Source organism: Struthio camelus, chromosome 3 (genome assembly GCF_040807025.1).
Source record: "Struthio camelus isolate bStrCam1 chromosome 3, bStrCam1.hap1, whole genome shotgun sequence".
Lineage (NCBI taxonomy): Eukaryota > Metazoa > Chordata > Aves > Struthioniformes > Struthionidae > Struthio > Struthio camelus.
In genome coordinates, this window is record NC_090944.1 from 78482699 (window position 1) to 78506027 (window position 23329).

Here is a 23329-nt window from a genome sequence, read left to right on the forward strand (position 1 = left end):
ATTCTCTGCTCTTGCAAAATAAATACAGAGGGTTTTCATGCCTATGTGCTCCCTCAACCCATACCAAGAACATCTGTACTAAAAGCAGCTTAGGAACACAAAAAAGTGCAATTTATTCAAAATTCTCTAGCTAGTGAAGGCAATTATATACACAGAAGACAAGAAATATATCACTTGACTAGTATTCACTGTATGTGTGCATCAGATTTCAGTTAGCAGTTCACTAGTAGCAAATCATTACAGAAAACCTCACTTTCTCAGCATACTTCAATCTTCTGGAATTAAAGTGATTTCGGAAAGTAACACACACCAGCTACCAGTAATAAACATATTTGTGCTTCTAAGCTTTAAAATTCTACCTGCCAAGCCAACAGCCAATTGATTTCCTTGGCGTAAATTCGACATTTCCAATCTGGGACACTACCCAATATGAGTGCTGTAAACCCTTTCCTAAATGAGGTAATCACATTGATGCTGCTATAGTTCTGGTTGACTTGCAGTTTCCATTACAATAAATCATTGCTGCACATTCCCAAAGGTTTTATAACTTCCCTGCACCTTAAAAGAACAAAAAAAGAAAAAAATTACTCTAAGTTGAAACCTGTCACATAAGACCTCAAGAATAATTTCCTTGCGTAATCCTCAAAAAAGTCCTTACTGAAAACAAAATGCGTCTCACTGAATATCTACAATTTCACTCTTTAAACTATAAGGATGCTGACAAGGTTCTTTTTTGCACTCCGCAAATCAAGAATATTAAAAATGGACATGTGAGTAGCACACTTTCATTTTATAGTATTTATATATAAAAAAGGAGAGAAATAACAGACAGAGGCTCAAGCCTCATAACCATCTTAGTGCTGTGATCCTGTCTGCACTAACTTAATTGCATGACTGGTAGTGAAATGAGAAGTACTGAAATATTGGTTTTAAATAGCTAAGAATGGCTATGGCACATATCCATATGACTATCTCGTGTAAAGAATTTATTATGCATTATAGGAACATGATTCTATTTACACAATAAGATGTTGTTCCAGTACATAAGAATTTTAATGCATCAAAAAAAAAAAAAGAGAGGCAGTAATCCTCTGATTAAAAAGGCACATCATAGCATTCAATTCTTCCAAACATATCCACAAAACCAAGCCTTCAGATTTTGCTGAAAACTTCCAAAACCTACATGCACTTATTTCAAGGAGCTAATTTTTAAGCTTAACAAAATTCAGCACAAAATAAAATATTATATGCTATTAATATGAAAAAATAACCATCAGCCAAATGCAGAAAAACCTTTTAATAGAAAATCTTGCATATTTTTAGTATTAGCAATTAAAACACTTTCCTACATAGCACACAGCGCTGAACACAGAAGCACTTTGCAAGGACATCAAAACCAAACAGGGAAACTGCTTAAAGCACCCTCACTGATGAAAAAAAAAAAAATCTCCTATAAATGTATTGAATAACCACGCCTGAAGTTTGCAGATGCTCAGAAGCCCTATACGCAGGGTTGCTTAGTTTTGTAATTTCAAGAAATATCTGAGAGATTAGAAAGTGAAAGTTAAACCTGAAATTTTGCTTTTAGGTTTTCTGTTTTTACATATATTCTGTAATCCTCTCTGAAGCCCCAGCTAAGGGGTGCCAATAATCCTAAAATTACATTTGCTTGTGCAAAACAGGAGAGAGAGCGCATGAGATAGCAGCATGAAGACTCATATGCAAGACCTGCATTTTAAAACGTCGGCATGCAGACACTACACTTGTTGCACCTTGTGTTCCAATCACACCAAAAACTGACAACCTCAACACCGGTGAACTTGCCCCCAGTTTTCCCTTGCCTCCTTCCCCTTTCCTCCCACTGAAATGAAAGGGGAAAAAGAAGAAAGAAAACAAAGAGCTTCTTAACAAAAAACTATTAAAAAACCTCTTTGTAATTCATTGAGTACACATACTAGAGCCTTCTGCCAAAAGAGGCACAAATTGTCAAGTCGGCAATCCTATAAATAAAGTACATGACTCTTCTAGTACTATCTTCCTTTCTTATACTTGCCCTTTTATACAGGTACACTTACCAAGCCATTTGATTTATAATCTTCTAGTCCATTTAGACAATTTGACCAAAATCAGCCAAATTACTTCAAATATTTACTTGACTCATGCTGAGTTAACTGGACATGCCCTTAAAATCTGACAAAATGCTGCAGCTCATTTTCTTCAACAATCGCTTAGCTTTTTGATGCAACAAGCTATAATGCATCTTTGCATGAGAATTCTGGATCTTCACTGTCAAATGTCAGAGAAAAAAAAGAGAACTCAGGTTATCATCAGTTTCATCATAGTTTTACCTCTCTTCCTTACATGTTCACCTATGTACCTCGAAACTTTTAGCTTTGGTTATACTAGTGAGTGATGCAGAAAGATTATCTCCCTTTCAAATTTTGCTCCTTATAAAGGGCCTAGTGTTTTGTTCTGGGCTCGACATTTATTAACTCCTAGGAGATTTCTTGTTCAACTGCTTAGAAGATCTGGTCTCTCTCTTCCTAGCGTCCTTCGTACCCATTTCATAGAACATGTCCCATGCACTCTTCAGCATACAAACATCTTGCAATTTCCATGCAGAATTACAAAAAAAGTTAGGGTTTTATTTCCACCTTCCTATTTGATACCAAGCATGCCCAGGACAAACGGCTATTGTGAGAGAATGCCTGCAGCATTACATAGATATAATTCCTTTTCAACTGGTTGGCGAACAATGTTTGACACACACAGAGCAAACGTGCAGGATGACCGCGCCTGGTAACATTTACATCCTTTTTCATTCTGTTTAATCTTATACTGCTTACATCAGAGGCCTCCCTTCTTCAGAGGTCCTACACCTCTGGACTGCAGGCTGGAATACATGGAATCCAACAGGAATACATTATTCACAGTTTAGATATGGGTAGCTGTTCTATGTCATGTTGCAGCAATTATCTTCATTTCTATCACCTCCATTAATTTACTTGGTTCTGTAGAGTGTTATTTTTCATCTTTATTTCTTCATTTGCAGGATCCAGCAGCAGAGCCTGCAAGTCAAAATCTGTCAAGTCCCATAGTTCTAACCTCAAGCCACGACAGTCGCTGACAAAGAGCCAGACTCACATTTCAAGGTCTTCCTCAAAATTCTAAAATCCTTACAGCCTAACAAAAAGCCTGCTCATTTCATCCAAGGAAACAGAACTGACACCCTCAGCTATCTCTGGGCAACAGCAGACTATAACTTAAAATAAGAACAACCTCCCTCATACATGTTTCCCTCCCTTCCTACAGTGTGACACTTCCACCCTCATAATCCATCTACCCAATCCTCTCTGCGCAACATTTAAATCTGAACAACGTATATATTTAAGGCCCAGTATTTCTGAACCAATCAAGTTCTCGGAAGTGCTTCATGCTTTTGATTAATTCATTGTCACACTGTAAAGGATTCCAATTTTCAGAAAGTGCTCAGATTCATCTGAAACTTTTGACAATATTATTTATTTTATACATTTTATATCTAGAAGTAGGTACATGCTATGCAGCTAATTTTAACAAGCATAGCTAGGCTCTTCTTATTTAATATTCATGTCACAGGAATAAAAATTCAGCCAGGAATCAAACTGTGGCATCCTGTGCCAAAGACAACTTACCACTCAGCTGGTAAGTTGGCAATTCAATTTACAAACCTGCATTCCTGCATTTTAATCCTTTGTAGAAGGTGGTAATATATGAGCAATATGAAAAGAACTGGATTCAGATCATTAGAGGTTCACAAACCAAACACGCGAAGCTTTGGAGGCTGTCCAAAACAAAATCATGCCTAGGTGGTGATGTCCGTTCAATAAAAATTCAATGTCATAATTATCCTCTCACTTTTTCCCCAAAGAGCATTAGTGCTCAGAACTGTACTGCTGCTCAGCCAATTATATTAATGCTGTTAGAAGACAGATAGGGCCAGCAGCCAATCACTGTGCCAGGTCACTGCCTGCTGACGGGTAATTTACAATTATCAAGCAATTAGCAAATGAAGTGAAAATTCAACACTCATCTCCACATATCACAGAATAACTCATTTAAAAATTAAAAAATGTGTTCTAATAACTTTCTTTTGGCCACAACTACACAGGAAAAAAAATAAAGCCTTTTTTCTGTTTCACCCTATTTTACTTTTGCCAAAAGCCTTTACTGTCTTAAGCTAGCAAGAGAATATATTTTTTGCCATTTCTAAAGGACCTCTTCCTAACAAGTAAATATCTAGTCAACAAAGAATAAAAATGAAAACAGATGACAAATGGTACTACTCACCCAACTAGTATATCTGAAGTTATTGGTAATTAGCCACTCAATGAACCTCCTGTGCCAGTGGATGGGTACTAGAATTAGCCAGAAATACCCCTATTTGTCTGGCAGGTCATTATTTTCGGTTGTTGTTTTTTGGGGTTTTTTTTTGTATGTTTAACAATAAATGAAGTAAAAATAAACTGATCTGCAACCAGTTAGGTGCATGAAACAAAAATGCTCTTTCCCACTAGTTAGTAAGTTACTAATCTGTTGCACTTGCGACAAAGTAGAGAATTTCCCTTGTAATCTGAATAAGAACAATCCAGCAAAAAACTTGCCAACATAATTCCTAGATAACCTTGGTTAATCCTGCCTGCTACAAAAGTGCTACATCTTCCTTAATATAGGCTAAGAACATTGGTAATTGGAACATGGGTAGAAAAATGGCAGAAAAGGTCACCATCAACAGTGAAATCATGAGAATCTCCTTTGATGTATTTAACGTCCTCTGAAATCAAAAAAAGTCAAATATTTAAAGAGCTGGTAAGGAGGAAAAAAAATAGAAAAACTACCGAAAGCACTTGTTAAAAGGAAGAAAAAATATCAGCTAAGGTAAATATGTAACCGATTTGTACACAATGGACACTAGTCTTGCTGTATTGATGTAAGCTTGAGGTTCTCACCTAAACCTATGTGAAAGAGCAAGAGAAGTGGAATAATTAAAAAAAAACCAAGCCCCCCCCTCCCCCCGACACAAAAATAAGGCTACATGGGGAAAAAAAGCTGATGGTGTTCAATATATTCCTTGCTCCAAAGAGATACCAGCAACAAAATAAACTATTTTTCAAGAGTGTGAAGTTTCAGAAGATGTTTAAGCTATCAATATAATATATTTAGTTTTAAAATAATCCTTCACCCTCATTCTGCAAGAGAAATACTCATCTCCGAACTTTTTTCTTGTGCGCTCTGCATTACCACAATGTCAGAAGGGAAGAGAGAGAAGAGGAGGAAGGAAGCCAAAGCAACACAGAAAAATCCTGCACAAACCTGTTGCTGTGGATACTGCATTCCTCCCAGGGCTGCCGGGGCCCGGCCCTGCATTCCCACTGGATAGCGCTGGGGGCCGGGAGGGCCGTACGACTGCCCGGGGTACGGGCTGCTCTGCTGCGTCTGAGAATGAGGGTTATTGCCCATTCCATACAACTGAGGTCTCTTCATGACCATTGGATCCATTGGACTGCCCTGTTATTAAACACAAGCAAAGAACAGCTTTAGGAATACTGGAAGAAAGAGGTCAAGATAGTCATGCTTATTGTGAGCAGATTGCACATGCTTTTCTTCAACACGTTCTACCTTTCTTTTGAACATGTCAGATGTTGACTTGACATACAAACAGGCCAAGTGCCATACTCTGCTACTCATATTAATTAGGAAATTAAATTTGAAAGGTGAGTTTGGGACTTCCATTATAGAGGGCGGGGAAGAGAGAAGCAAACCTGCACTCAAATTTAGAGGTTGCCTCTTACCTACAAAAAAGCAGATTTGATAACTTCCCTACAAATTTCAACTTAAGAAACAATTAAGTATACTGTTGTAAACTGATTAGCAACACTGACTTCAACGTATAAACACAAATAAAATCATGTCTATCGAGAGAGACACAAGCAAACCTTTTAACCTTGAGAAAACGTCCAGTTTTTAACTTTGAAAAAAGGAAAAGTGGAAAGAAAAGTTTTCAGGAAGTGCAATGCATATTTCAGAGCTTTCATATCACTATCATGTGCGTTAATAAGTTTCCAGATCATAAAGCAAGTCGTAAGCCATATTTCACATGAAAGTTTATTTGCCTCCTTAATAGACCTCAGAAAATCCAAACTGAAATCACTGATGGAGGGGGATGGGAGGCAAGAGATGGAAGTTTTATTTTTAGATTTTTTGGCAGGACTTACCAAGCACCATAAGAGCTTCAGGACTGATGTCAACCATTGTGTGGCATTACTCTCATCTTTTATTACTGAGGACTAACTGAACCAGAAAAAATACTGCACTTTGTCAAACACAGCCCTGTAATGTTAATATGACATCTATTTTTTAATTCCAGAGTGCCAGTTATAGTCACACACACACACAAGGCCTTTAAAAAAGCCTGTAACAATCTTATCTTAATGAAAGAGATCTCCCTGCCTCTATTCCAAGGAAAAATATCCATTAATTCATCAAACCAGTCTGCCCCTGAGGAGCAGGGCAGCTCCCTATAGCACATTTTTATGTTTTCCTAAGGCATACTGTGCACTAGTCTCATTTTAAGGTATCCTATGTAACATGGCTTCCACAGCTCCTTCTTGGCTGCAGTTACTATCTGACAAGTTAAATCACTTCCCCCGCCATCCCTATTGCTCAGACGTTCTTACTGTTTTCGCTGGCTTTGCTTCTCCTACCTTTAGCAACACCTATTTGCTTGGAAGGTGACCCAAACTGATTATATTCCAAATGTGGCCATACTACAGCTGCGTAGGTGGAAATTATAACCTCCTTCATGACATAACACCTCCACTCACTTCAGAAGAGCACTGCCCTTTTTTGCTACCATACTGAGTTGCACACTCGCTTCTAATTTTGGCTCAATATTAGTCAGCATTTTTTCCCTTTATTATTTGGCTTTTTTGTGGCCAGATTAGAAGTTTCTATTTTTCACCACTAACTGTCTCTGGGTAATTTACTATTTATATCTCATACTTAAAAAAAAAAAAAACAAAAATCCACAAACCAATGGTCCTCCAAACACTTTAGGCTACCAGACCCCTGACAACAGTATTCTTTTCATAGGACATTTTGCACTCTCAGCAAACTTTTCACTGAAAACACCACAGATGCATAGGTTCAGCACACCAACCAAAGATTCCTTCCTACAGGATCCCAAGGAACAAGTTAAGTATCACCGCTACAGGCCAAGATACTTTAACTAGAGTCTGTGTTTTAATGTTCATTCAATTTATCGCCTGCTGCGTTCCTCTTCCAAAATACAAACTCCTACTCAAGGCAAGCCTTGAGTTTCCTTTACGAGATTCTTAGGGAGCCCAACAGCAGTGCTTACTGCTACCGTCTTCTGTTTCACAATATTATTTCTAGGACTCAATTCCTGCAACAATGTTTACTCAAATTCAATTTCAACTAATTTCAGGGTAACATTTTCTGTTTCACATCCAATACTTAACTAGAATGGAGATAGTTACAGTTAAAAGTCTGACACTTTCCATTATGAAAGCTCTATTTTCAGGTACGTATAAACTTTGCCAAACTTCAAGCATTTAGGCTGAAATTTTCCAGGCCATATGTATGCCTGAGGCTGAAATTCTCTGGAAAATTCAGCAAAAACAGTTCAGCTATGTCCTAGAATGAGGTCACAGAAAATACATCATTTATGTTCTTACATAAAACACTTAAAAATACCTCTTGAACACCAGACTTTGGGGCAGAGAATTAAAATTTGCTTGGGTGACACTGGAATTTAGAGAAAAAGCAAGAAGCACAGCCCCGCAAAGAACACTTAAATTTCACCAGTTTACCAGCAGTGGAAAAGGAGGAAATCAGAGAGCATGAGTGCCATGAAGCACAGGGAGGCTAGATCAGAGGAGTTAGAAGGGTGTAAGGAGGTGGCCTGAAATTTGCTGAACAAAGAAAGAAGGACAGCGGGTTAAGAAAAGCAGTGAAGACAGAACTGACGCAGGGAGAGTTGAAGGGAACAGGAGGGAACGAGGCCAGCAGGTTCAATGGAATGGGCTGAAGAGTCTGTGTTCACTGGACTAATGGTTTCAAACAAATGAACAAATGAAAAATCTCCACAAGTTGGAAGAGTGCGCCTTACTCCCATTTCACCATTCCTTCTTTTCTTCTCCCTGGCCTGCCATCTCTTCACTCTCTTCTCCTCCTCCTCTCCAGGATAGCTGCTCCTCTTCCCCTGAGAGGGCACGAAGGCTCAAAAAGACAGAGGGATGAAGAGCCTGAGATAAGACAGTCACCTCGGGCTCTAGGTGACTGGCATCATGCTGACACTGAAGGAGGCTGTGGTCACTGGACTACAGGGATGAGGAACTTGGAGGTACTCTGAACTTCCTGGGGCTACTGCAAGTGAGGCATCAAGATCAAGGACCAGAAATCTCAACTTGAGAGGGCTACACAGACAGCGGTAAATGTGCCCAGGCAAATTACTGGGACAACCCAGAGAGACCCATCCTAGCTGTCAGTGCTGCTTGTTCCCTCTTCCCTCCAACGTCTGTGAGGAAGAACAAGAAGTAGTAGAGTAGAGACTTTCAACCATCTTCAGGATTGGAGGAGTAAGACTGTAGCACTAAGTAACAGGATCCACTGCCAGGGCAGGCAGAAGACAGAAGGAAGGTCCAGCTTCACCCTACTACTTTTTTATCCAAAGAAGGATGAAGAAGTGGGTGTGAATGAGAGCACCACTAAGCCTAGCTTGGCATTGCACCCACCTGAAATATGCTCAGGCCTAGCCAGGGAGCTCTGCCCCACTGTTTGGGAATGCTGCATTGTAAATATCACCTGAAAAAGGTAACCTGAAAAGAAAACCTAAATATATGAAAAGTCTCAGTAACCTTCTACTGTCAGAGAACCCAGCGAGAAAGCACATCTCATCTCCATGCACTAGTTGGTCCCTACAGAGGGTGACAACCTGCCAGTGATATTACTCACTCCTATTCCTAATACTGTTTCAGTTAAACCACAATCGTCTGCACAGCTAAAGGTCACCTGCCAGTGACTCAGTGGCCATCAACGTATTTCTGCAAGACATAACAAAACCTAGTAAGTAATAATGTTGTCTCCCCCTTCCCCAAATTAAAAGAATATTACCATTGCAGAGTTATGTACCCAGCAGGTAAGAACTGTTAGAATTAGGTTTGCTCATGCAACATGAAACTTGGCTCCTTCGCAGATACAACTTTGTCAGTCTTTAAACACATGATCGCACTTTTTTCCTCCCAGACAGTGCATGGGCCTACTCTAGGGATGAGTCAATAGCCGCATAGTGAAGGAGGCTGGTGCGCGCCGTAGGACCAAACGCTTCAGTTGTTGCCAAAGTCAGAAGATGGGCAGCGAATGAGGTAGAAGATGACAGAAAGAGGAAAGGTGATCTTCTGACTAACACAGCTGTATGCTGCTCATGCTGAACTGGATTCTACCCTTGCATCTGCCACAGTTTACGTAAAGCTGAATAAATCATTAAACCCCCAAATTTTCAAAATTTACCAATTTTATGTATCGCTTGTTTCGTGACTTTAAATCATGGGATATAATTTACAGAAATTCTGCATATTGACAACTGTGACTACTTTTGAACTTGATGAGAGATGTGCTTTGAAAACTCTCTCAAGAAGTGAACTTTGTCTTCAGACCAGCATTTGAACAGTGTACAAGAAACAAGACCTGGAGTCATATAATAGAAAGAAAAGACGGCTACTCATTAAGTACTGTGTTTTCTTTACAGCAGAGGTATAAAATTAGTAGCAACTTCTAACTTTAATGCATGCTCAGTTTTCAGCTTTAGCATTCTTCTAAACTTAGTTTTATTTTTATAGCAAGAGTTTCTTTCAGCCACAGTCTTTTAAAAAGTTACTTAGAGTTATTGTTTCAGAAATACATATTACTATCGTATCTGAAGGTTACTTTAAAAACAAGTTTAAACTTTCTTTTTAACATTAGTTCCAAGAGTTTTCAGAGACTAGTGTTAGAGCTAAGGATCATTATGACAAGCATAAGTTTCCTCATATTTTAACTATCAACACCAACCTCTCCAAATGAAAATGAAAGTTGCTGTAACTGCATCCTGTTCTTTCAAAGACCAGTGGACATGTATCATCAGGAACAGATAATGCAAACACTTTCACTTCTTCCATGCCTTTACTTAATTCCACTAAAAGTAACTAAACCTTTCTAATACAGCTTTTTCATTTTATTTTAATGTCACTGTAGTGATCAACATCCATTTTCTTTCCCCTCGTTTACAGAAGGAACCAGTTTTCTTCATCTATTTTAGATATTTCTCTACCAATTTCACCCTCAATACATGCCAAAAAGGTAATGCAATTTGCTGGTGTTTGCTCATTCTATGTTTTAGTGTCATATTTTGCCAGGCAAGCCTAAGTGGATTCTGCATTTTGCTTCTGCTCCTGCACCTCCTCTTCAACTTATCATGTTTCATTTAAATTTTGGATAGATCTGCAGTTCCTCAAAACACTTCAGGCTTGTTCTTTGCCTCCGTCAATGGTAATATTTTAATTTATAGCTTCTTTATCATAGTGCCTATCTCATGTCAGTATCAGATTTGTTTGCACATGTACAACCAGGCTCTTTAAAACTGCACATTTCATAATAGTCCTTGCCTACCACATGACTTTGGAGTGCATTGGTGAAGCTTCCGTTGGGTGTTACAATGATTTAAATAGGGCCCGGGTTTCATTCCCAGTCTCTAGATCAAGCCCAACTGTTAAGGCAGGATCAGAAAGCCAAGACCGCCTGCAAATAGTAAGCGACAATCTTTCTCTGCCACCTGCTCCTTTTTCTGTGTTTTGTGTAAAAAGAATACATAAACTCAGCATCACTGCTATAAGCAAACCTGAAAAAATTAGTATTTACACCCACTTGTAAGACCAGTGTTACTACCATTTCCACTCTTCTCCTAGAGAAAACAATCAGATAAATCACCTACCCTGAAGTATACAAAGATTCATTCTTACTTTTTTCTAAAGTAAGAGGAAAAAAAGTATATGTTCTGTCATCATACAACCAGTGTTTTCCCAGATGTACTGTCTTGATTCAGCTCTGAGGCACACCAGAGGTGTGAGAGCGCACACTACAATAATTTTAGCAGCAGCCTGACTAAGAGGTATTGGTTCTTCCTTCTGGGACATTACCTATGCATTATATATACACTATTATATTGAGTTATCAATATATAGTCTGCTTTTAACCCTAAAAATTTAATTTAAAAGACATTTAGGACATGAACAGCACGGATCACAGTCCCAAAATATTACCTCTGCCATTTCAAGACACCACAAAGAACCGTGTCACTGAAGTCCTGGGGCACAGGAGGAGGGGAGACACTTTACAAAGGCCACAGTGCAATCTGGAGGTAGTATAGTTCTTACATGAGGCAGACAGAGCAACTGACTTAGAAGACAAGTGTATTCATATGAGATAGAACTACTCTTCAGAGTGAAAGCGTGCTTTTTGTGTTTGTTTAAACAAAGAAAGTTGAAAGAAGCACTGGTTTGGCTGACAACAGCAAACGCTGCAATTTAAAGTGACTGTAAGCCACAGTGCACCCCAACGGCTAATGCTACATCATTTGTGCCTGTAACAAAACAACATGAACTCAACACTCTCAAATAGGCTTGCCCTCAAACTCCTAGAGCTACTGAATACAATAACTCTTTGTTTCTTCATTGATCTGGAGCCAAAGCTTCTGTCTCTGTTTTAAAAAAAAAAAAAAAAAAAAGCCTCTTTATTAATACCAAAGCCTTAAAACCTCATAATAAAGACAGCTGACAATCAGCTACCGACATTCCAAGAAAGATGGGCATGGAGTTCTCAGCTCTAGGTCAGGCAGCAAGTTACACATTTATCGCTAGAGATAATCACAAGTATTCACTATAATACAATGACACAGCTGGCATGAGGACGCAACTGGGGAGAAGATAATCCTTTCCTAGATAATGCCATCATTTGTATGAACATGTACAAGGACTTCCCAGCCAACACTTTTACACGACAAAAGCATATCAAAACACAGCTCACAATGTGTGTTTTAAATCCCATTTAAGAAACAAATTACTATAAAAAGTACTAACGTACAATATTAAAATCTGACTTGCATTAATGTTAACATCTGAAAGGCAGCAGGCAAACACGCTTCCTATTTTTTTGAAATGTCAGTCTGCTATTTAATGCTTTACTAAAACTTAAAAAAAGTCCGTTGCACAAACACGACAGGGAATACGCAAAGACAAAAAGTCAAGTACATCATAAGCCTATGATGAAGGAAAATCCAGTTAACGAAGCAATGTATGCTAGCAGAGATTTAACCAAAAACATCAAATTTTCCTGTCTTCTCTGCATACTGTATGATTTCAGCTGCAAGGAGACCTCGGAAATTTAATTTGCCACTCAAAACAGGAAGTATGTAATCAAAGAAGAGGGGGGGAAAAAAAAGGAAAATCAAATCTACATCCAACCAAAAATTAACTACTACTCCACTAGAACACATATAAATAGTTATACAAGCAAGTGTCTTTAGGGGCTGAGGGAGAGGGTAGATGTATTCCTGTTTTCCAGTCTTCTTCCAGGTCCCTTTTACACTGCCTAAAATCTGGAAGGTCTGTGAGTCAACCGTCCTCTAGTTATTATTTTGTAGATGGATAAACCTAAAATGACTACTGAATGAACAAATCGCAAACACACAGAGCAAAGTAAAGAAATCTGTTTTTAATGAGCTACATACAAGTAACCTCTTCACATCGCCTCTACAAGTGCAAGCAAAGGTTAAGACAACATCAAAAAGCAATTGCACACATTTATCACACCTGATGGCAAAAACAACCCTTCATCTTCAGACAAGTTCACAAGGCTACGCAGCTCAGAACTGCTACCCTTCAAGTTGCTTTTTGTCACTGCCAACTCTTGACATACAGGTAACACCATGATTGCTCTGAAGTTAGTGGAAGGCATGTCATCCGTCCCCACCATGCCTGAATCCTGTAACCCCCTTTCCTAATTCCAAGCTTCTTCTAGGAGGACTCGGAATTATTGTCCTCTTTTTGTATTTGTTTTTTTTTTCTGGACAGGATGCTGAATGCAAAGGAGATCATCTTCCTTTTGGCATGCTGCAGCTCTAGTCTCCTACCATCAAAGCATTCTCCAGCAAGTCAGCAGTAACTTCTAGCGGGGCAGAATCTAAGGGCTCTGACAGACATCATCTAGCAAATCTATCTGCAGCTATCTGACATATCATTTCCAGCTGCCTGTCCCACTTGCTGGCAGATCATGTCCATGCTTCAGCTACTCCCATTCACAGTCCAGCATCTGAACATAAACTGCTGGTGCAGGGTGGTTTCGCATTAATAGAACAGCTTTGGCACTGGAGCACAGGAGATATGGGCATGCATCTCCTCCTGCCATTTCAGCTACCAAATTAGTTACTTTTGGCAGGAGAGCAAGGCAGATAACTAGAAAAAAAAAGAATATCTTAACGTTCTCAGGCAAGATTCACCAGAGGATGCATCAGAGCCCTAAGGCCTCCTCAGCGCCACGGCTCAAAAAGAAAAAGAAAATCCATTCATAAACCCACAAAATCGTAAGTTAAAAAAAGAAAAACCCCACCCAAAATACCAGCTACTTCTATTTTGTCTGGCAATGAGGTTCTCAGCTTCCTAGACAAGTAAACACCTTCACTCACTGTGCACGGCTGCCATCTGGAACTCAAAAAAAAATTCCCTTACCTACTTTGTAGAGCTCTTACACAAACACAGGGTTAGATGGACAGAAAAGGATGTACTAAAAATAGTGTCTGTCAGGCAAGGAGCAGAGAGCAGCCTCGAATGGAACGAGGGAAGCTCTGCAGGAAGGCTCCCTGCAGAGAAGTATTGGAGCAGGAGGCAAAAATGCAGAAAGTCCTGATAACTCATAATTGACAAAATGAGGGAAAAAAAAAAACATGCCTCAAAGTTTTAAGGAAAAAAAAAAATCTTACTAAAGATAATAAATATTCAAGCAGATTTGATACACTTTCTCAGTTGTAGTTCTATTAGTGGAAGTAAAAGCAATGGTTAAATGTGTTTAATTGCTGTGGAGAGACAGCTAAGAAAGTGACATTATCGATATTGGGGAGAACAGTGTGCCCACAAAAACGTATAAACAATCGCAAGTAGGTCACAAGACAGAAGTACATACAGTTAGCTGCAGATTTTTTTCCACTCCAAGCGTTCTATATTAACATACACACACACAAAAGTATGCTGGTCATATATCCTCAGCATTTATAGCAAATTATTAATCAAGTCCCACCTGAAACAATTTGTTAAATTGATTTTAATCACTGGGCCTCTCATGTGAAGCTTTGTATAATCAGCATTTCATTTACAAAATTAATTGCCTGATTGATTCTCAAGAGGCAGTAGCTGTCATTACACTGCTGTCATAACTTTTGAGTAGGGGTGTCACAACACAGACTTCTGACAGTATGAAGAGCACTGCTATTTAAAAATTGAGGGTGGGGAGGTAGGGGGGGAACAAATACAGTGATTTCACAGAATTGCTCTTTAGCCTGATAGAATGTTAAAACCATTTCCTATCAGTTTCAGACAGCCTCCCCATTTTCCATTCGCTGAATTAATGTGCTGCTCAGCTATTCAGTCTCTTTTCCTAGAAGCAGGTCCATCTAATTCAATTTTATCATAGTTGTGGTTGCATAAAATGAGTTTGTTGTTGAATATACAACAGATTTAATCAAAGGCCATTCTTTAGGCTATCTGTGGAGCAGAGTTTGACTTTCAAACATTTAGAACTTTTTTCGCATCTACAACCTTTTGGAAAGCTTTTTGCAATTAGATTTTTTGTTTTTATACAAAGCAAAGCAAACCATAACTTTACCGAACCTCTTGTCTATGAGCTCTTTCATAAATTCTCCCCCTTCCCCACATTTTAAAGTTATGTAAAACTTCAAAGCTCTGTCAAAGTTGAAAGCAAGGCTTCTACATTCGCTTATACTTCTATATTCCCTAGCTACTACATTCTTGGAAAAGACCAATGTTCTGGAGAGGTTGCGCAGGCCAACGGTTAGGGCGGTGAGTCATAAGACAGGACTTCTATTCCTGGCTCAGCAGCTGACCTGCTCTGCAAACATGAGCACATCACCTTTCTGTGACTGCGTTTTCACTCTCATAATAACATTTATTATAGGCACTTGTAACAAGGAACAGGATGGGAAGACTATGGGGAGACCAATTCAGTTATAATCAATGAGAAATAGAATTAGGAGTCAAAAATATGTGGGCTAAGGCAGAGAAAAACGTCTAAAAGGTTTTTAAAAGGAGAAATATTGTAGGTTGTAATAGTGTACTTAAACTTTCAGAAAGCCATCTTCAAGAGGAAAAAGGTGTCTGGAAACCTTTTTTTAAAAACAAAAACCTTAATTTTCTCCTAGATCACTTGGAAAAGTATTAATACCTTTCAGAAACTGACCTATTTCTAAGATAAATCCAAAAATAAGCCTCTCAACCTCTCAAATTCAACCTTAGGTGCTATATTTCATCAAATACTCATGAATGAAACAAAATTTAAACTTTCCAGGTCAGGCTCTGAGATGACTGTATTACCAAAAAAAAAAAAAAAAAAAGAAGCAAATAACGACTATTTCAAAGAGTGAACTACACTCACTGCCGAGATCTGTCATGGACCTCACCAGAAAGCAATTCCAGAATAAATCAGAGTCCAGGTTATGCTGGAATCTAATGGATATTCCAGAAATCATAGACCCACCCCAGGCTCTAACTCTTATCTCTGACTGCTGGCAAAGATACTCTTCCGCTCTTTCCCGAGATTCTCTGCAACGTGCCCTGCCGATCTCCTCTATGCACGCAGCACAAGTTGCTTTGGTATGAAGAGATTGATGACATGTTTTTTCCTCTTTTTGCATGTCTCCCAATTCATGATGAATAAAATTAAAAAAAAAAAACAAAAAACCCCACACTTAGAAAATACATAGGATATTGGCATAAAAAGGCATAAAATCGTAACAGAATGGAAAACTCCATGGGGCAAAGAAAGCAGTAAGTCATTTTCCTTGCTCATAGCAATAACATGATATTGCAACTAAGGGAAGTTCAGAAAGTTCTGGCCTCATGGAGAAATGGTCGGCAGAGTGTTATAAACAACTATTCCTCTGCCACACTGGGAAGACAGAAGCCTCAGAAAAAGCAGAACAATCATTCACCCTACTCACATTAAGAAAATGATAGCAGACTGGGGTGTTAAAAAGGAATGCAAAGCGCTGACTTGCTGTATTGATTGATTTCCTGCCTCACAGCAGGTAGCTACTCATTAATATAGCATTTTCTCTTTTCAATCCTAACAGTTTTTCTTATTATTTAATATGCAAGAACTGGTTTTAATTAAATAAGAAAACAGGGGAAAGCCCCTAGCTAGAGCCAATATATGCAAAATTCCTAAAGGATATTTTTAGGATCAGGATAATTGGAAGGCAAATTCAGATCTTTAACAGAAGCCCTGTCACTTCTTCAAGTGCCAAGAAACTGTTTCTTTCGACATATTTTCTATGTTAACACTGTTTCCTGTAAAGGCTGAAAAAAACTTGGTTGTAAATAGTACAAAAATACAATAGTCACCTGGAAACTAACTGGTTCACTTTCTTTCACCAGCTGTTCCATAACAGTCTTTGCATAACATTGGTGGAACATCACGAAGACCCACAGCCCCAGTTAGAGAAACATAACAGCGGTGTCAGCTCAGTTAAGGGGTCAACTAGACACAGATAATCAGTCTGGGGCTAGACAAGTCTGTGGTGGACCCAGAGCAGCAGAATTTTGGTGACAAACTGCCCATTATTATTTTGCCTTTATAACAAACTTCCTCACCAGTGCTGACACTATCAGGAGTATGAAACTGGTTTTCTGGGAAGGAGCAAAACAAGCAAAAACTCACCAGCAGCAGGTAGTTTAAAGCATTAGGAAATAGGTTTTTTACCAAGTAGTTATAAAAAAACCCACATCACCAGAGCAAACTACAGTTGTGAGTAGATATTTAGATTATTAATTCAAAACATTTAAAAGTTAACTAATAAATCAGAAGAAAGAGACTGAAGGTCAAAGCCTGTATATTACTTGAGCGAACAATGTGATTGGAAGCCGTGAAGCTCACACACATATCTACATCCACACTAGCTTTTTTGTATAATATAACTGATTCCCAAGTATCATTTTACAATTCTGATTAGGTCTTACAAAAATCTTGTTTGTGAAATTGCTTTCTTTAGGCATGCATAGCTGCTAATTTGTTTCCAACTAGATCATGTATCATCTGAAAAAGATTTAAACTGCAACAGTGAAACAACACTCCTGGGATTACGCTTCATCTGGATTTTGGAATTAAAAGGACAAATATTACAACAGTTATAAGTTTTCCTGTAAAGGTGGTGGTGGGGGGGGACACCTTGCATCAGGGTAATGCTAAACAGCACAATCAGTGCACCCAACATGCAGCAGTCACACGAGGAGACCCACATGGCAAGTCAAACACTCCAAGCCCTGAGGGATCCATTCACAGATTTAAATTTTGATTTCTTCAGTTCAAAGAAAAAATACACACACACACACACACACACACGTATATTTATTTATATATACACACACAGTTCTTTAGATCAACACATATGTATTTATACCAACATATTTTTGCTAAAGAGGGCAAAACAAATAATAGTAGCAAAAAATTGAAAAATGTTACTGATTTAAAAAGATTATCAGCTGTACTATTCAGAGGTTTGTGGGGTTTTTTTAAACAAAGTTAAAAATTTACAGAGATTTGGGAATGACTCCCAAAGAACTTCACAGAATAGGTCTCCAAAATCTTACTTGGATATTAATACAAAGTTTCCTACAGCTTGCTCAGGAAAAAATCTGGCCTGGGTTTAAACCAGATCAAATTCTGGTTTAAGTCTATTGACTCCATCTACTTCTCACTCAAAACCAGCAAGTATTCCTACATCTTCAGCGCTCTTCTACAATCACTCCAAAGGGGAAAATACTTCTACAGACCCAAGTAAACTAGGAAAGTATCCTAGAGTATCTCACCAGAAAGCACAGGCATACAAAAAATAGGGAAGTAGGATTAATCATGGGTATGACCACCTCTGCAATAAATTACCCTAGATGTTCAGAATTAAGTGCATCGTTTTAGCATAGCTACTATCAAGAACTTTCAGTTTATGTATACAGAGTTTATATACAAAGACGACATGTGTTTTCAATATTTAATCATAACTTACTTTTAATATTGCACCATTTAAAATTAATTTAAGTATCAACATGCAAGACATCTGTTTTGAAAGATATAAAAGCAGGAAAGTTGATCCACTTCTTCAGTATTTCTCACCCAAATAACATCAGTTAACAGGAAATCTGACTATGCCACAGTCATGGGATTTCCTCCCCTTTCCCACAGTAAAAACCATTATTTTTAAATTTTGCCAGCTTGAGAACTCCTGGCTTCTATCATCTTTTATGCCCACCTCCTATTCCCCAGTCCTTAAGAGAGCCCACATCAGCCATCATGTGAAGATAGCAACACAGGTCTCCTAATAGCATTTCAAAGAAGCTCCTTGACTTATTAGAGAGGATATTCAGAATGAATAAGGGTGTTTTCAGACTCCTCTAGCCATAACCCAAAATATGGTATTCCCAACTTCCTAAAATTATCAACCAAATCTAGATCAGCATTAAAATTAACAATCAGATTAAAGTTGAGGAAAGAGGAGGAAATGATTGCCTTCAAAAATACTCAAGCAATAGTAGTATGGGAAATCTTTCCTGTACGTTTGAGTAGCCTATTCCTGAGGAAAATAGCAATTTGAGAATATTTATGTGTAATCATACTCCCTTCTCCAGGACTGCAATTTACAGCAACCTCTTCCTGCAGCTGATGAGGTCTGAAGACCATTCATTCTGTCAAAGTCACTTGGACTAGTCAAAAGAGGTCATTTAGCAGTAAAGACAGATGTTTCTCAGCTGATACAACTAAAAGGTAAAGAGAGTAAACAAGCCCAAAGACTCATTTTAGCAACAGAGTATCTGCAACTCCAGTTTTAGATACTGTTCAATTTAGAAAGATGTTATTCATCAGACACTCATTTGTAAACTTCTACTTGGGATTAAAGAGCTGCACATACCACAGTAAAATTTTAAAATGTACACTCTATTTATTCTTTAAAAACATACAAACAAAAAAAAACCAAAAAATCCCTTTTCTTAAAGCCACATTATTCACTTCATATCTAACCTGGCATTATAGTTACACCCAACTCCTCTGCTCCGTACCATGATTTATTGGATACGTTCTTCTCCATCTCCCTTTACACTCCTAACCCCCCCCCCCCTTTTTTTTTTGCTCATTTCTTTCACATACAGAAATGACCGCAAAAAGGAAGAGTGAAACTGATTTTATATAAGAAATACTATCAAATATGAAGAAGAAATGCTAAACATTTTTAGATAGGATCTCCCAATGTCTAAGAATATGAAAAATGGTTATAAAGTTAATGCAGAAAATGAATCATTTCAGGAGGAAATATACCTTCACAAAAGATTCCCAGTTAAAAATCAGAAATTTATATTATACTCAAAACTACACAAACATCATTAGTATAATTTGATAGAAAGCATGAAGTTTCCAAAAATCAGAAATAACAGTTCAGATACTTGAAGTAATCCTGTATGAATCTGCATGTCCACTCATACCAATTCCACATCAAGTTTAGCATGCACAAAGCTTTCAGTGGGGAAAAAAAAGCATACGTATAAATAATTTTCAGCATTACTTTTTGCTCAGTGTTTACCACTAAACAATGACAGGACAGAGCAACATCTGTCGTGAATACTTCAGATCTGCCTTATCCTGCCTCAGAGTAGAGGGATGGATTAAGTGACCTCTTGATGTCCCTTTCAGCCTTTTTCTTCTACAATCTGGAGATTATTACAACCTCTTTGTTTTATTTTAAGGCTTCTCTTGTTTCTGCAATTTGCTTTTCATTTGAAGTCATCATCTTTAATTTCTGGCATAATGAGGCAACATGGAAATTATAATGCTCCAACATACTAGAAATATTGATAGAAGAAAATTAATAGGAAAAAATTGGATGTTTTCAAACCAGTCACTTTTTAAGAAGCAAAAGAGATACATAAGAAAAACTATTTTTAAGGAATTGATCTCGATGTTTGCAGAAACTGTAAAGAAATATTTACATATTTCTACTCTTGGGGAGATGTGAGGGAAAGGACAAGGCTCACTGCATTCTAAGCACAAGGCCGTTCCAGGCTCCCAAAATAAATGCATCCTGGCTCCCTATAGATCCCATCTGCACCGCTCTTTCCACAGGTGAGTACAAGTGTTGAAGGATGAACAATCTGTTTGCAGCACACATTATCCAGCTTCCTACTATCCCCTCCCTAACTTTTAACAAAGGTGCTTGTAAGCAATAATATCCACATGCATCCATCAAATATGAAATACTAGCATACTAGAGCACGTATAGTTACAACAGCCTTTACCCATAATACTCTGTTAAGAGAGTCTTAAAGGCATTTCTAAGCATATCACTCGTCCTGCTGTAAAAAGCTGCTTACTTGGAGCACAACATGCAAACTCTACCCTGGGAAAACAAGGCTGCAACAGAAGAAAGGACTGGAAAATACACTACAGGGTAAGACTCATGAAAGAGTAAGGGGTAAGGAAGCATAAACTGGGAGTGAGGGGCAAGGGTGCTGAAAAGCACACTCACTGCTTGGCTCCTCCACTTTGAGACTTTCACACCCCTACACAGAAAGTCTTCAACAACCCACTGCATCAGGGCAAGAGTTTTCACTCTGCTGAGTGTATTTCTCCCAATAGCAGATAGTAGCTGGCAGGAGTCATCAGCACAAAACAACCCCTGTCTGTGCCATGATGCATTATAAGGTAGACTTCAGCTGAAGCTGGAACAAGTTTAAAGGGTATCAAAAAAAAAAAAAAATCCAAACCAAAATAATAATAAAAAAACCACCACCACCACCACTAGGCAGTAAATAGTTTTTATTCATTTTCAGAGCTACACACAAAAGCAAAAGTGAGGTTCAGTTCTATCTCTAAGGAAAGTCTGCACAAGAGCCATGTGAACTGCTCCAAGTCTCCATCAGCCTATATAAATGGCACCAGGTTTTCAGCTTGAACTTGCTTCCTTCAGGAGAAGGGAGGGTGTCAGGGTAGGGGGCAATGGGACCATGCAAGAGGGGAATGACAGCTAGGGAAATGATCTCAGATGCTGGAGCTCAAAGGTCTCCTGGCATATAAGAGAGGAGCAGGTTTCGTCACAGCTATAGTTACCCTAAGAGGAGAAGTAGAAGAATCAGAGATGGCCAACATCGAAGCACAGTCCACGTAAATACCCAGCGCTAGGTACCTGTTTCTGACTGAACCAGGCAAGAGAGATCACCCATACCAAACCTTTTTTTTTAAATACAACATCAACCTTCCTCTGATCGCATCACGTACCAGAAGAACCCTTGCACCTATACCCTGCCTTCCTTCTGCACCCAATCCAAGTTCCTCCTTGTACAGCTTACGCCTAGCAAGCAAAAGAGTCAAGCATCCAAATATGGTCATAACCGGCAACTGTCTTGCATGAAGATCAATACATTTCAGCAAATCTCCAAATAATTAACATTTTTGGAAGTAATTTTTTGCCAATTTCATCAAGGAAGTCTCTTTGTGTGATCCACAGAGATACCTGCAATTACAGCCACAGCACAACAAAACTCAAGGGACGACGAGAAATAAGAGGAAAAGAAAGCGTCCAACACCACAGAATTCATTACGCTGCCACAGACTATTTCACCTGTTGTGTTGTTCACTGAACTTTTGTAAGACCATGGGGCGGAAGGGGAGAGGGGGGAAAAAATAAGCCACAAAGATATACTGAAGCCTCTAAGAACTTGAATTATGATCCCTTTTTGTCTTCTATTGTTACCCACAACCCAGAAATCAGTTAATTGGCCTAAGTAATTGGTTTAAATACTCAAGTCCCACTATGAAAATATACTATGAAAATGCTTAGACACTTATCACAACCAAGAAATTCTTAACTAAAGTTCAAAACTGAAAAGGCACTAGGGACTTGTCTACACTGAAGGAAAAAAAATGCATAATTATACCAATGTAACTAACTCAGGATGGAAACTTATTCCGGTATAAGAGTAGCCTTTTCCACTTAAGCTTACGTGCTTTGGAAGCACAATGAGATAAACCAGGAAAACTCTTATTCTGGAATAAGAGTGTCTCCATGGGGAGTTATATTCGTATAATTATAGCATACAATTATAGCACATAGTTGTACTGGTAAATTTCCTTGTGTAGACAAGCACTAGGTGCCCAGTCCACATGCATTTCCTAGCAAAACAAATGGCCACTGAATTCCAGTAGAGGCACATAGAATACTTAGCTTTTATTTTTCTTTGATGATCCTTCTTCATTTTTAAGCGATGAATTACTTCAACTAATCTTCCTTGCATATGCGTCTATCTACTATCCTACATGGTAATAAAGTGTTCTAGGGGAGGCATCACAAACTAACACTTTGAGAATGGCTGTGATATCTCCCACACTGATTTAGGCCCTCATAACACAAAGCAAGCAGTGAGAAATCAGGTATAAGGAAGGAATAAGGTGCTGTTTACACATCTGACTCTTAGACTTGCACCTTTTATAGTACATTGCCAGCTAGTTTAAACAGGCAGTGCTTCAATAATTTAGTTTCTATCCTTTTGACAATTTGATTCACACCTCATTTGCTACATAAGTTAAAATATTCCCGTCAACCTTGAGCACGCCATGCTTCCTCTCTCTACCCTCATGCACATAAAGGGAAAAAGGAGGAAAAAAAAAAGTGCACCTTAAAACCATGCCACTAGTCAAACTTCAAAGCATAAAAGAAAGAACTCTTCAGAATCCTTTGAAAATTATGCAAGTTTTCAGGGGATATAGAACTAAAAAGCCCAAGCTAAAACGAAATAAACAGTCACTGTTCTTGAGAAAGATCCCTTAAAAAGGGTGTAAACAGAAGTACTGGTTACATTGGAAATACTAGCCTACAAAAAATGAAAAGCACAGACACCCTGCCACAGAGATGTCAGTGAAATTATTAACAGCAATAATTTGGGCATTTTAAACACTCCGCAAAGAAAGG

At 38.4% G+C, this 23329-nt stretch overlaps 1 protein-coding gene across 18 annotated transcripts in view; it reads right to left on the reverse strand.

Annotated features, from left to right (window-relative positions):
- The window catches only part of ARID1B (AT-rich interaction domain 1B), a 336987-nt gene that overhangs the window by 296498 nt on the left and 17160 nt on the right, over positions 1-23329 (reverse strand). For all 18 annotated transcript variants that reach the window (XM_068938631.1, XM_068938622.1, XM_068938621.1 and 15 more), the window contains one exon: positions 5353-5547. In XM_068938631.1, the coding sequence (XP_068794732.1) occupies positions 5353-5547 (195 nt within the window). The remainder of the gene's footprint in view (positions 1-5352; positions 5548-23329) is intronic.